The sequence below is a fragment of the Sinohyriopsis cumingii genome, chromosome 6, assembly GCF_028554795.1.
Source record: "Sinohyriopsis cumingii isolate HCF-2022 chromosome 6, ASM2855479v2, whole genome shotgun sequence".
Taxonomy (NCBI): Eukaryota; Metazoa; Mollusca; class Bivalvia; order Unionida; family Unionidae; genus Sinohyriopsis; species Sinohyriopsis cumingii.
In genome coordinates, this window is record NC_142966.1 from 68,386,747 (window position 1) to 68,400,454 (window position 13,708).

General features: G+C 39.1%; 1 protein-coding gene across 1 annotated transcript in view; it reads right to left on the bottom strand.

Annotated features, from left to right (window-relative positions):
* Positions 1-13,708, bottom strand: part of LOC149797136 (mitogen-activated protein kinase kinase kinase 4-like) — a 116,956-nt gene that overhangs the window by 49,204 nt on the left and 54,044 nt on the right. The window contains exon 16 of the mRNA XM_089961807.1: positions 6,967-7,122. Within this exon, the coding sequence (XP_089817933.1) occupies positions 6,967-7,122 (156 nt within the window). The remainder of the gene's footprint in view (positions 1-6,966; positions 7,123-13,708) is intronic.

Here is a 13,708-nt window from a genome sequence, read left to right on the forward strand (position 1 = left end):
CGAACCACGTATCCAGTATCCAAGAGAACGATTAGTTCGCCTACTGATGATCTGCTCGAGACTATAGATACCCTCATTACAGAGAAGTTCGAAAAATTAGGCACAGCCATCGACCATTTGTTAAGAGAAATATCGGTCGGGAGCATAAGTGAGATAAACAATGTAAAAGAAACGCTAGGTTCACATGTAACCAAGGGAGGTGACACTGGAAAAACATAGTTTAGTTCTTCTGTCTCTAACTAACTCGAACTAAGGCAACAGTTAAAGCAGACACTTATGATGGTTCTCAACCTTTTCTAGCCTATATGACACATTTCGAACACTGTGCAATGATTATAGATTGGAGTAAAACTGAAAAGGAATTGCGCTTAGCTACGTGTTTAAGGAAAGATGCTCTCCAAGTCTTAACAGATCTCCAAGTCTGGCCCGGTCAAGTCAAATTTGAGAAGCTGAAAGCTTCCTTGGAAGTTCGCATTGCGCCTCGTAACCTAGATGAGTACTACAAGGCACAGCTCTGAAGTGGTTTCTTCAGAAGGGGGGAAACACTCCCTAAATTAGGTCAAAAGATACAAAGACTGGTTTCATTGGCACATCCCGGTTGCCCACTTGATATTCACGATAGGCTTGCAAAAGATTATTTCTTTGGGGCGTTACAAGATGAAAACCTGAAGCTTGAAATTTGGCGTCATTACCCTAGCAGTTTGCAAGAGGCTTTCCTGCATAGAGGTGTAAGGCAGAAGCCAGCAAGTTCTGCTAGTAGAGATTATGAAGAGTCTGCAGACGAGTGCAAGGACAGTACATATAAAACTGTAATCGAACAGCTTGAAGCAAAGGTAGAAACATTAGTGGAACAAAGTAAGAAGTCGAATGAAGAACAGCAGGAAACATTAGATCGTTGGCACCAGTCAGAATGTAAGCAATGCGAGTCAAGGCGATCAGGGGTCCAGTGTTTGAATTGTAATGGTTGGGGTCATTACCAAGGCGAATGCACCAAGTCTTTAAACAAATACAACAAACAGTGGAGAAAAAGAGACCAACAAAAGGGGGACCCTAAAAAGATAAGTACAGAAAATTCCAAGCCTGTATGTTATCTAAACGAAGAACCGGGACTGTACACGCAATGACTTGTTAATGGGGTGGAGCTCGCTTTGTTAGCAGACACAGGTGTTGCTGTTTCTATTATCAGCAAGAGGCAGTATGAAGCACTGTCATCGAAAGCTAAAACTCAGCACTGTGGATAGCCAACTAATCAGTGCTTCCAATAACAAAATTGAAACTTATGGTCAGGCTGAATTTTTTATTGCTTGGAAAAGCATTAGAAGGCAACATTTTTTCATCGTTGCTGACATTAGGCCTGATGGAATACTTGGGTTTGATTTTTTCCATCTGCATAAGTGTGACATTAGTATAACACTGTACACTGCAAATGCAGGGACTAAAGCTCCTGTGCTACACTGCAGAGTCTTTGGGCTGTCATTGTATCACCTTGGCTGAAAAGATCATTGTCCCGGCAGAGACAGAAATTATCACGCAAGGTTGGATGGCGAATGTTGGTTGTGGCAAGCTAGCTACCAAGTCAGTGCTGGAGCCTCTATCATCGTTTAGACATGAAACAAAAATCCTTGTCGCGCGAGCCGTCATTAAGACGACAGACAGAACAGTGCCAATATGGTTGCTAAACCCGACTAAAGAGGTGGTAAACATACAGGCTGGTGTTTGTTGTGCTGAAGCCAGTGCAGCCCTATCGACACAAAATGTTGATTGTTCCAAATAGGATTCAAATCATTTGAGAAATCAAGCATCCATTTGACTCCTGATCAAGGAGATGCCCTAAGCAGACAGTTAAGTGAATTTTGCACAGTGTTCGCTAAAGATGACGACTTGGCCAAAACAAATTTTATCAAGCACGCTGTCAAGACAGGAATGCTGCGCCAATTGGAGTCCCACCTATAAGATTACCATTCCAGCTCCGACAGGAGACTGACATACAAATGAATGACATGCTAAAATAAAAGGTTACAGAACCATCAATAAGCCCCTGTGCTTCCCCAGTGGTATTGATGGCTAAAACAGATGAGAGGAAGAGGTTTTGCGTGGACTATAGGGCGCTAAATGCAGTTACAGAGAAGGATGTGTACCCTCTTCCTAGAATCAATGATAGTCTCGATTCACTCTGGCATGAGCTGGTTCTCGACATTAGATCTGATGTCAGGGTACTGGCAAGTAGAAACTGAGCAGGCTGATTGGCCTAAGACAGCATCTGCAGCGAGACGGGGTCTTTATCAATTAAAAGTCATGTCGTTTGGTTTATGCAACATGCAGGGACCTTCGAGCGACTAATGGAAGCCGTCATAGCCAGGTTGCTATATGAAGTCTATCTGATTTATTTCGACGACATGTAAGTTTTCGGAAGCATGTTCAAGCAGTTGCCTGAAAGACAAGCACAGGTCTTCACCTGTCTTCTAGGGGCTGGCCTAAAGTTGAAACCCAGCAAATGTACACTCTGTGTGCGAGAGGTTCGGTATCTTGGTCATACTATTTCAGTGCAGGAGTTGCCACAGATCCTGAGAAAGTAGCTGCTGTTTTGAAATGGCCCACTCCAAAATCAGTTACTGCAGTGTGGAGGATCCTTGGGTTTTGCAGTTATTATAGGCAGTACATGGGACACTTTGCTGAAATTGCAGCTCCCTTACAATAGCCAACGACAAAGAATTCTGTTTTCCGTTGGACAGAAGAACATCAGTCAGCATTCAAAACACTATAAAGTATCTGGGAATAGTGCAGACGTTAAGGCATTATGGGGGGCATACAAATTATTAGAGATGTCAGACAAGATGCTTGTGAGAGTTTGGCTAGATCGTTCCTGCAAGCCAGTTAAAAGTTTCATCGTCGTACCATAAAGCTGGTGGCAAGAAGTCATAAAGCAATGCCATGATGGAGAAGCCGGGGGACATTTAGGTGTTGACAAAACCCTCAGTAAAGTGCACCAACGTTACTATTGGCCCAGTATGAGAGATGATATTCATGACTACTGTGCAACGTGCTCCGTCTGCGCTCAGCACAAAAGTCCCAAGAAGAAGCGCCAAGTGGAACTTCAGGGCATAACGGCTGGGGAAGCAGGAGAGCTAGTAGCCCTGGATATTTTGGGACCTCTTACGAAAATGGAGGAAGGAAATGCATACGTCCTTGTAATTGGAGATCACTTCACTAAGTGGATTGAGGCAGTGCCTCTGCCTAATACTGAAGCCACCATGGTTGCAAGAGCATTGCTGGATAATTTTATTTGTAGATTTGGCGTGCCTCGTGTACTGTTATCTGCCCAAGGCCGTCAGTTTGAAAGTGCCGTATTCAAAGAGCTCTGTATAATATTAGGGATTAAAACGACAATGTAATGGGATGGTGGAATGATATAACAGAACTTTATGTCAGATGTTAGCAGCATATGTGGATGATAAACCAGAAAACTGGGACCAATACCTTTCTCTTACGAGCATGGCATATCGTGCATCTGAGCACACTTCCTCCGGAATCACCCCGAACAAGCTGATGCTGGGTTGAGAAGTAATTCTCCCAACAGATCTTCTAGTTGGCAAAACACCAGATGAGGCACCAAAGAATCTGCCTCAATTTGTGTCGGATTATAGAGAAGCAATGTGGGAGGCCAACGAGGAAGCATGAGAAAAAATAGACACTGCTATTTGGCATCAGAAAGTTGCTTATAATTTCAAGGTTCATGGTCAGTCTTTCAGTGATGGTGACCTAGTGTGATTGCATCATACTCTAAGAAAGAAAGGGAAATCACTACATCACTCTCACATTCTTCTTTTCAAATTTGTAAAGTGCTATTGATCGGTTCTGTTTCTGATTTAACATGTTTAAAAGTTTTTAAAAAAATCACTCTGCTCTTACATTTTTAGTCACATAACAACCACGTGTCACATCGATAAAGTCTGTTTTGCTTAACACATGGTGCCATTTCCTTTAAAAGTAAACATTGATCCAGTACATAAATATATTATTAAGATAAGAAATCTAAGGCGAAGTATCAAATTGAAGAAACCTGCCTGTTTCCTTGGAAACGTGTCTTATACAGTTGCTAAAAATAGAAAATAAGGACAGCACATGCAGATATAGGATGGGCAACTGAACTTTAACTCAATTCTCATGGCAGCAATCTTCTTTTGAAGAATAATCTCAAACTTAATGATCAGTGGGATTGAAGAGATGATAATAAAAACGACAAACACAACATTTTATTCCTATTTTTAATGTAGCAAAAAATGCATAATCCATATACAGGTGAACATAAAATATAATTAGGTGAAAAAAAGAGCATAATGATTACACCAAATATGTAATGGTTGGCATGTATGGGTCAGTATCATTTATAAACAACCAAATATGGCATATAAACTCTTTGACAGAAAATATGACCCTCCATTCTGCAGGAGTAGCTGAACAAGATTTTCAAGATGGCCACTATATTGGCCACACTGCTGACCAACTATGTATTGTAAGAAGTGTTTTAGTTAATATCCCATATCAGTACAACTATTCTATTCAGGCAGGCACCATTATCATTTAGGCCCAATTAGGCTTCAGGAATCTGTGTGCCAAATGTAATTCCTTTCCTGTCCAGCAGTCACAGGATCTTCATACAGGACCTTTTTTCTTTTAACAGCAAAGTAAGGCAAAAAAAACCACATGTTTCCTACTGCACTGGATTAAAAATTAGGGTACATATATATATATATATATATATATATATATATATATATATATATATATATATATATATATATATATATAAATAATGTACTAAGTTCTTCAAGTACTGACTAAACCAGCTCAATTAGATGCTAGTGCTGGCAATGAAAAACAGAGATGGTCAGCCTAAAAAAATTGTAATACCTGAATGAGATCTCATTTTCATAACCTCTAATATTTTCCACACAATCATTTTTTTAAAAAAAAATTCTCCTGTACATTTTGGTTTGAGATAAGTTTGTACTATTTTTAACATTTTGCAATGTTTGGACCAGAGAATCACCTGAAAATAATTCCTTCTTTTTCATAAAAGTGTACTATTTATTCTTACACTCCTAAACTTCTGTTAAGAACAAAACCACCATGGAGTCATGGCTGTATTGCAATGCTCTTGTTTTGTCTCAATGGTGTAGTGTGTGTGTGTGTGTGTGTGTGATTTGAATTTTTAACGTAGCTTAAAAACGTTTTCAGTCATATCACTATGATGTCTGCAGTGTGGCAGTTTATAGTGATGTCTGGCACTGGGGCATCATGCCACAGACATGAAGCATGATGACCCACCCAGTCACATTATCCTGACACCAGACCAACCAGTTCTAACACTAACCTCTTAATGCTGAGCACCAAGCGAGGCAACTGTTTATACCATTTTTTAAAATAAGTCCGTGGTATGACTCAGCAGGGGATCGAATCCATGACCTACTGCATCCAATGCACTCTAACCACTAGGCCACAAGAGCGGTCAATGGTGTAGTACTGCTTACGATCTATTTTCACATTACCTTACTCTGAAGGAAACTGTGTTTAAGAAACTGAGTAAACACAAATGTTACTGAAAATATATGTAGTGTAAAAAGTGGTCACAACAAGCACATTATGACGGAAGGTCATTGCACTCCTCATTATGCATTTTTAAATAAAGTTACATGACTTAGCAGACAACAGTGAGAAAATGTGCTAAACACAAATGTTACATGCAGCTCACTGGTGTAACATATAGGTCACTGTGTTTTGAATGAAGGGTGTAAGTCACATGACTTTGCAAACAATAGTGTCTCAGAAATTGAAGTAAAAGTAAGCCCCAAGGGGTGATGACAGGTGGATGGACAGACATCATCCATCCAAATGGCCAGAATATCTCCTGTCTGGTCAGGATAAAAATGCATGAAAAATTGTGGATAATAGATTAAGTATTAAACAACAAAGTAATTACTAATTGTCATCAGAAAAATATACTACCATATACCTACTTTTTGATCATAAATGTACTTGTAACATTTGAATTTATAAAATTTATGTATAAAGTATCCCTAGCAGTCTAGACATGTCTATTCGGAAAGGCTTGACAAGAATAATATTACTAGCAGTCTAGACATGTCTATTCGGAAAGGCTTGACAAGAATAATATTACTAGCAGTCTAGACATGTCTATTCGGAAAGGCTTGACAAGAATAATATTACTAGCAGTCTAGACATGTCTATTCGGAAAGGCTTGACAAGAATAATATTACTAGCAGTCTAGACATGTCTATTCGGAAAGGCTTGATAAGAATAATATTACTAGCAGTCTAGACATGTCTATTTGGAAAGGCTTGATAAGAATAATATTACTAGCAGTCTAGACATGTCAATTCGGAAAGGCTTGATAAGAATAATATTACTAGCAGTCTAGACATGTCTATTCGGAAAGGCTTGATAAGAATAATATTACTAGCAGTCTAGACATGTCTATTTGGAAAGGCTTGATAAGAATAATATTACTAGCAGTCTAGACATGTCAATTCGGAAAGGCTTGATAATAATAATATTACTAGCAGTCTAGACATGTCAATTCAGAAAGGCTTGATAATAATAATATTACTAGCAGGCTAGACACGTCTATTCGGAAAGGCTTGATAAGAATAATATTACTAGCAGTCTAGACATGTCTATTCGGAAAGGTTTGACAAGAATAATATCAAAGTATAAACTTTGCTTATTCCCTGTTTAAATACAAGAGAAAAAGTGCACGGAAATGCTTCAAACAAGCAAAAGCCACATTCTCAAAGGTAGGTCACACACAATGACCACTATTATTATTGCATTCCTCAAAATCAGTCACAACTATGCCAGACATTTCTGCTCTAACTACAAAGCTTCTTTTGCAACTCTTGCATTATATTTATGCAACATTAATTTATAAATATCTGCAATACTTACGAGAAGAAAGTGGCGTTCTAACAGAAGACGACTTCGGGACAGAGTCGCTTGTCATGGACTTGGACTTAACCATTCTGCCCTGATCTGTTGGCCATGAGGAAAAACGGTCATACCGTCGCTGCATGTCACCGGATGTGGCAATTTTTGGTATTCCCACTGGAATTATTTAACAATTCTAATTTCATCAAAGAAGTTCTGGTTAAATCTACCTGTACCTATCTATGCTAGATTACCTTAAACTAGAAGCAGATGTTTCAGAATAGCTTAATTGATGTTCAAGTTTCACCCCCTTACAATTTTTTTTAAAATTTAGATCAGTACAAGACATAACTTAGTGGCTCTACCAATGAAGAATAATTACAACTATTTTGCAAAGTCAAAGAAGAGAAATGAGAATACTGATGGCTTAAAGACTTCAGGTGATACCACGTCAGGTAATAAATACTACATTTAACAGGATCAAAGGGATGAAAATAACATGTAAGATACAAATAAAATTTTCCTTCTTGATGATCATAATCAAATACCAATATCCCTGTAAAAGAAGTCTTATTTAAATTATTTCGAGTCTTTTATCTTTCCATCTCTTATCAGAATAATAATTTTACTAATTTCATTAAATAAATGGCTGAAAGTGCCATAAAAACAAAACACCAATAAATCAATCAACCAGTCAGATGCTGCAACCAGTCTAATAATATTTGTCTCAGGATTATAATTTGTATTATCCTTTGATGCAAAGGTTTTTCAAGGCCAACAGAGCTAACTATAAAGTGCCTATTACAAGAAACACAAATTATTGTGAGTAATAAAAGAGTAGAGAGCATGCAATAAGACTTTGAAAGGATTTTACACAAGGGTTGGTAGTATTTTTTCCAGGTCACAGAATGGCATGAACCTCTGTTCTTGGCTACAAACCCAGATGCATCATCATCAGAACTGAATTATCTGAATGGAACTCTCAGTTCTTAATTCCTTTTTGCACAAGGTTCACTCACAAGAGCCAGGCATGCAGTCCAGACAAGGAAGGAATCCTGCAACCAGGCCAACCTGAGCAGGTTAGGTATTGCCAGAGTTTCTGCAGGAATGTCTACCACTAGATCAAACAGACCACTGACCTAGGACTTGTCCCATCTGAATAGTGTGATCAGAACCACTCTTCAGGCCTAAACTTGTATCTTCCAAAGCACTCTCAGAATCAGAACAATTGGAAGAAAGGTGTATCCCCAAATTCCTCCAATCAGAGCATCCACTGCTCACTACCTCTGGATCTGGAACTGGCTTATGGTTCCACCTGATCTCAAATGGGGTCTATAGTCAGACAACCCCAAATGATGCAAATCTGACGAAAAACTTACAACCGCAGAGACCACCATGTGTTAAGAGTCTAGCCTTTCCTCATTAGCACAGAGACTACCCATGATATGTCTTGTCTGGACAGTGATAATATACTGGAATCACCATTTCAACAAGTCCCCATGATTGAGGTAATTCACCACCACAGAGCTGTCAGACATTATGAGGATCACCTTCCCATCCTACAAAGCAGATCCTTCTACCCATGGAACACGCTGATTTTAGCCTTAAGTTTCTGAAGGTTGGCATAAAGAGTCCTCTCCTCCAGTTACCAGTTGTTAATGACTGCATGAGAAAGCACGTATGTGAGTGTGTGTGTTTTGGATTTTTAATGTAGCTTTAACAATTTTTTAGTTCTATCACCACAGTGTCTGCAGTGTGGCAGTTTATAGTGATGACTAGCACTGGGGCATCATGTCACAGACATAAAGCACGATGTCCCACCCAGTCACATTACCCTGACAGTTAGTCAACTAGTCCTAAACTAACCTCTTAATGCTGAGCACCTAACAAGGCAGCTGTTAGTACCATTTTTATAAATCTTTGGTATGACTCGGCCAGGGTTCAAACCCACAACCTCCCGATGCAAGGCAGATGCTCTAACCACTAGGCCATCGGAGCAGTCTGCAGCGAAAGTAAATTTTGTAGTAAATTATGCTTATCTGAGAATACTTACCTAATCATATTATGATAGGAATATAAGTTTTATAACCTCTCTGACTCAACAATTCCGGATGGAAGTTTCATCTTTCATGTACATATACCATGTAGACAAACCCACTTCTTCCCATTTACTACTGATATGTGGCACTAGTTTAAAGTGAGCAAAACATAAGTGAGGATGCTTGCATTTGAGGATGTGGGAGGATTTTTAAGTAAAGGGTTAGGTAAGTAAGAAACATTTACAAAAATTTCCATTTTCCTTGAATACAATCTACAAATTAAACATTAGGAGAATTGGTAAGAAAAGGAGGAAATGCATTAGCATTCAAAGTTTACCATCAAGGAAAGAATGTCTGAATTTCCTATAAGAAGGATAAACCTCTCTTTTAATATGATGGTATCACAAACAATGATGTGACCCATAGCAACATTCAGTTAAGGACAAAGGATGCTTTCCCCTTACTGAGGGGAAGAAAAAAAATTGAGATTCTCAAAGAGCAGAAATTCTTACAAGTGTATCTGGGCTTGAGATAATTTAGAATGAGCTGAGCATCTTACCCATTTCGGCCACAAAACCAGGGCTTGTGGGATTATATCCTCTTTTCCTGCCTTGATACGAAGAAAAAGAAGTTTTCAGGATCCATGGCTATTCTCTGTGCATTTCAAAACAGATTTGAGAACACAGATGGAGAGAGCTTGGACAATTACCTTCCGATTCCCACAGATAGTAACCAGTTGTTAGCTATGAAACCTGGTTGTATCATTAACATCATGAAAAGCATGTCTTGTAAGATAGCTGCTTCAAAGAGGTTCTGGCTAATGGATCAAATCAATTTTGCAAACAGGATGTGTGATTTAGGCCTATTAGTTCAAAGTTGGTCAGCAAATCTGATGACAGATCTTGTCCTATCCTATATTTTAACTGCCATGATGTCTGAGCATGTCAAAAATTGGTGAGCAATATCCCCTGAGAGTAACCAAGACTTTTTCACTTTCAGAAACTGAAGAAAAATGTCAGCCATCTGCAATATTGATGCTTTTGAGAGACGTTTTCTTTGCATTAGTCTTTGAATACTCACCGCCTCCCATTGTAGGATTTCAAAGTGGAAGTCCTCATCTAGCAACCCTTGCAAATGTTACATGGTGTTGTGGAAATATATTTCCTATATGAAAGGCAAGAGTTATGACTCTCCTCATTGACGTTGCATCTCTGACACTAATTATTATGGAAAGAAGATCATATTGCTGCCTGTTGTATAACTTGTCAAAATGACTGATGCTTATAAAGGTTTTCCTCTTCCCCATCTGCCAAATGATTTCCCCACTGAGGTCAAGAGTGATGTAGGCAAAAATCATAAGAAAAGGGCAAGGTGAACTGAAGGGAATTTCTTGCATGGCCTGTTTCCCTATATCTTCAGTTTGAATACTCACAGTAATGGAAAACCATTAAGTAATTGTAGAGCTAAAAAATGGTGTTGCTTACATGAAAATGAGCACAGTCATCATGTCTCACTAGATCAAGGCTGTAAGATGCCTACAGATTGATGACCATGTCTCACTAGATCAAGGCTGTAAGATGCCTACAGATTGATGACCATGTCTCACTAGATCAAGGCTGTAAGATGCCTACAGATTGATGACCATGTCTCACTAGATCAAGGCTGTAAGATGCCTACAGATTGATGACCATGTCTCACTAGATCAAGGCTGTAAGATGCCTACAGATTGATGACCATGGTGATGTGGGCTCCTTTATAATTACCTAATCAATCCAGCAAGTTGATTTCCAGGGATGATATGGTAAAAGACCACAATCAAAGCCAGATCATGACAATGTTGCTGCTTAATTCTGAACCAGATTCACTTGAAAAACACACTGGCCATTCATATAAATGTGAGGTGAACCAGTTAAAACCATTATATCCTTGCCTTGGGACTTTTGTGTGGTTGGTGTCTGAGTATGCTGCTGGTTGTTCTTTAAAGAGAAGGTTAAGACTGACCACACTTTTACCTCAACATCTGCATCCACCTAAGCTTTGAACCTGAATATTTGTCTCACCAACAGCTGTGAAGGGCAATCTGCCAGTTTCTTCTCTTACTGCTTCTGACCTGCCCACCCAAACAAGACCTTCCCAGTAAGGCAGTCAATATTTTCTAATCAGTTAACAAGTTCATGTAATACACAGAGATCTGAATCTCATGTTTATTTTCCAAAACTACCATTCCAAACCCATGAAAGTCATAGACGTCTTGCTAGATCTCTTAACTCAATGTAATCTTTTATTACGTTATTTTTTTATGTGGCAGTGGTAAAAATATCTCCTACAGTAGGTAATACTAACAGGACATTATGTCTAATAAATGTAATTGCTGTTTACCTAGGTTTTTTCCCCAAGCAGGCCAAAGAATCTAAATATTTCTTTCTTTACTTCTGAAATTTCTGTTTGAACTTTTCTAATTTTCTTTGCGGACTTTCATTTAGCCTTCAACATGTTTTCATTTGCTGGATGACAATGCTGTAATACAAAAGCATAAACTTGCCCATGATGATCTTCTGCATTAAAAACAAGGGCACAGTAAATTAGGTGAAGTAGTCTTGTATTATCAGTCTCATTCTCTGAACAACTCCACTGAATCTAAAATGAAAATCCAGATCCAGACCAACCCAGACAAGTCCATATCCAAAGTGACTGCAGGGACCATTATTTTCATTTATTTTGCTATTATTCCATAAGCCTGTAATTTATGTCTGCTGTTTTTAAGCAAACTAAATTCTCTCCATTACCGGGTCATGGTAAATATGCTGATCAAGGTTTTTCTGCATCACATGGTGGGCCTGGTTTGTCCTCTTCTGATATCTGCATATAACATACCTCCTCAAAGGATAAGCCATGAACACTGGACCCACTAACTGGACTGGCAGATGAATAACAATAAGTTTGCAAAAGCTGGATAGACGCTTGGATGGCAATATGGACAAACCAGTTGGATGGCTCCCTATAACACGCTATAAGACTGTGCAGCTGCCATGGTTTGTGAAGCATGAATCCAGTACTGGATGATTATGCAGACAGACTGGTCAGATGGGTCCCCATTACAAGCAATAAAAGATGAACAGCTGACCAGTGCATGTCCCAACTCGTCTTAGTGTCCAGTTTCTGGGCATCACCAGCTATGGATGCCTGGTCAGACAGCAGGATGGACAGGTTGGAAACTGGTATGGCATTAGACTGCAAGGATGACTGGTAATGCTGAAGGTAAAAGCTGATAAGGTTGAGACAAAATCCCATGCACCATGACTAATACCCAAAATGCCAGAACAAGTTCTTACGTCGTCTCAAAAAGTGGAGGAAAGGTAAGAGAAGACTATGAATTTCAGATACTTGTGTATAACAGTGGACCAAGTACACTCTGACCACCCAGATACTTGTGTATAACAGTGGACCAAGTACACTCTGACCACCCAGATACTTGTGTATAACAGTGGACCAAGTAAACTCTGACCACCCAGATACTTGTGTATAACAGTGGACCAAGTAAACTCTGACCACCCAGATACTTGTGTATAACAGTGGACCAAGTACACTCTGACCACCCAGATACATGTGTATAACAGTGGACCAAGTAAATTCTGACCACCCAGATACTTGTGTATAACAGTGGACCAAGTACACTCTGACCACCCAGATACTTGTGTGTAACAGTGGACCAAGTAAACTCTGACCACCCAGAGATGACAATACATGGATTAGTTGACAAACATTTAGGTGATACGAGGCAGGTATCATGAATGTAATAAGCAACTTAGATCCTTTTATACTAAGCACATTTAGTTGTCATTGTGTACCTGAAACAACTAATTAACAGGAAACAAGATCAGGGGTGGTTTGCAGGTTGATTACATGCACAAAGGAGATTTGTTTTCACAAAATTGTTTTTGTGAGAACTGCATACCTGATGAAATTAATGTTAGAAAAATAAACTATGCTACCTCCTGAATCCACCCCTCACAAAGAGATGAACATTCATCTTTTGCATCTATATACTATACCTAGGGAAGAAACTCTTACCAATTTCATCCAACTTACCATCACTAGGTTACTCCAGTATGAAGCTGAGAGATACATCAAACTGGATGCTTGCATTCATGGGGAGGAGTGGAGGGTTTTATAGTAATGTGATCCTGGAAGTATTCTCAAATAAACATAATTTACCAAAAAGATTTGCTAAGAAAACAAATAATGAAATTTTCCTAAAATGTACAAGTTTGGGACAAATCCAGAGAAAGCACTGAACTCCTACTCATGAGGGGATTGTCCTGACATCAATTGGGCCTGATGGTTGTCTGAGGCATGGCCACTGGATCAGTCAGATTTCATTGTTGTCTATATTAAGCATAACCACGGAGAACAAAACTTGAGAAGGCTGACTGTACATGCCAGATAACAGCTATTATGTCTCAGATCAAAATATTACATTTCAACGTGAGGCCTGCAAAGATCACTCTAATCTAACGAGCTGAAATCTTCATGGGGTAAATCTGATCTTTTGAGACTTCACAGTATGATGGGTGCATTTCCTAGTACAGTCACGCTGCTAGACCATGAGGGTTATATCTTCTTTCAGGCCTTTGTCTAAAGGAAGAGACACTGTTGTGACCCCCAACTTTTCTATGCACTTCATGTGATAACTGAGAGTATGGACAGGGTCTTGCATCATTGTC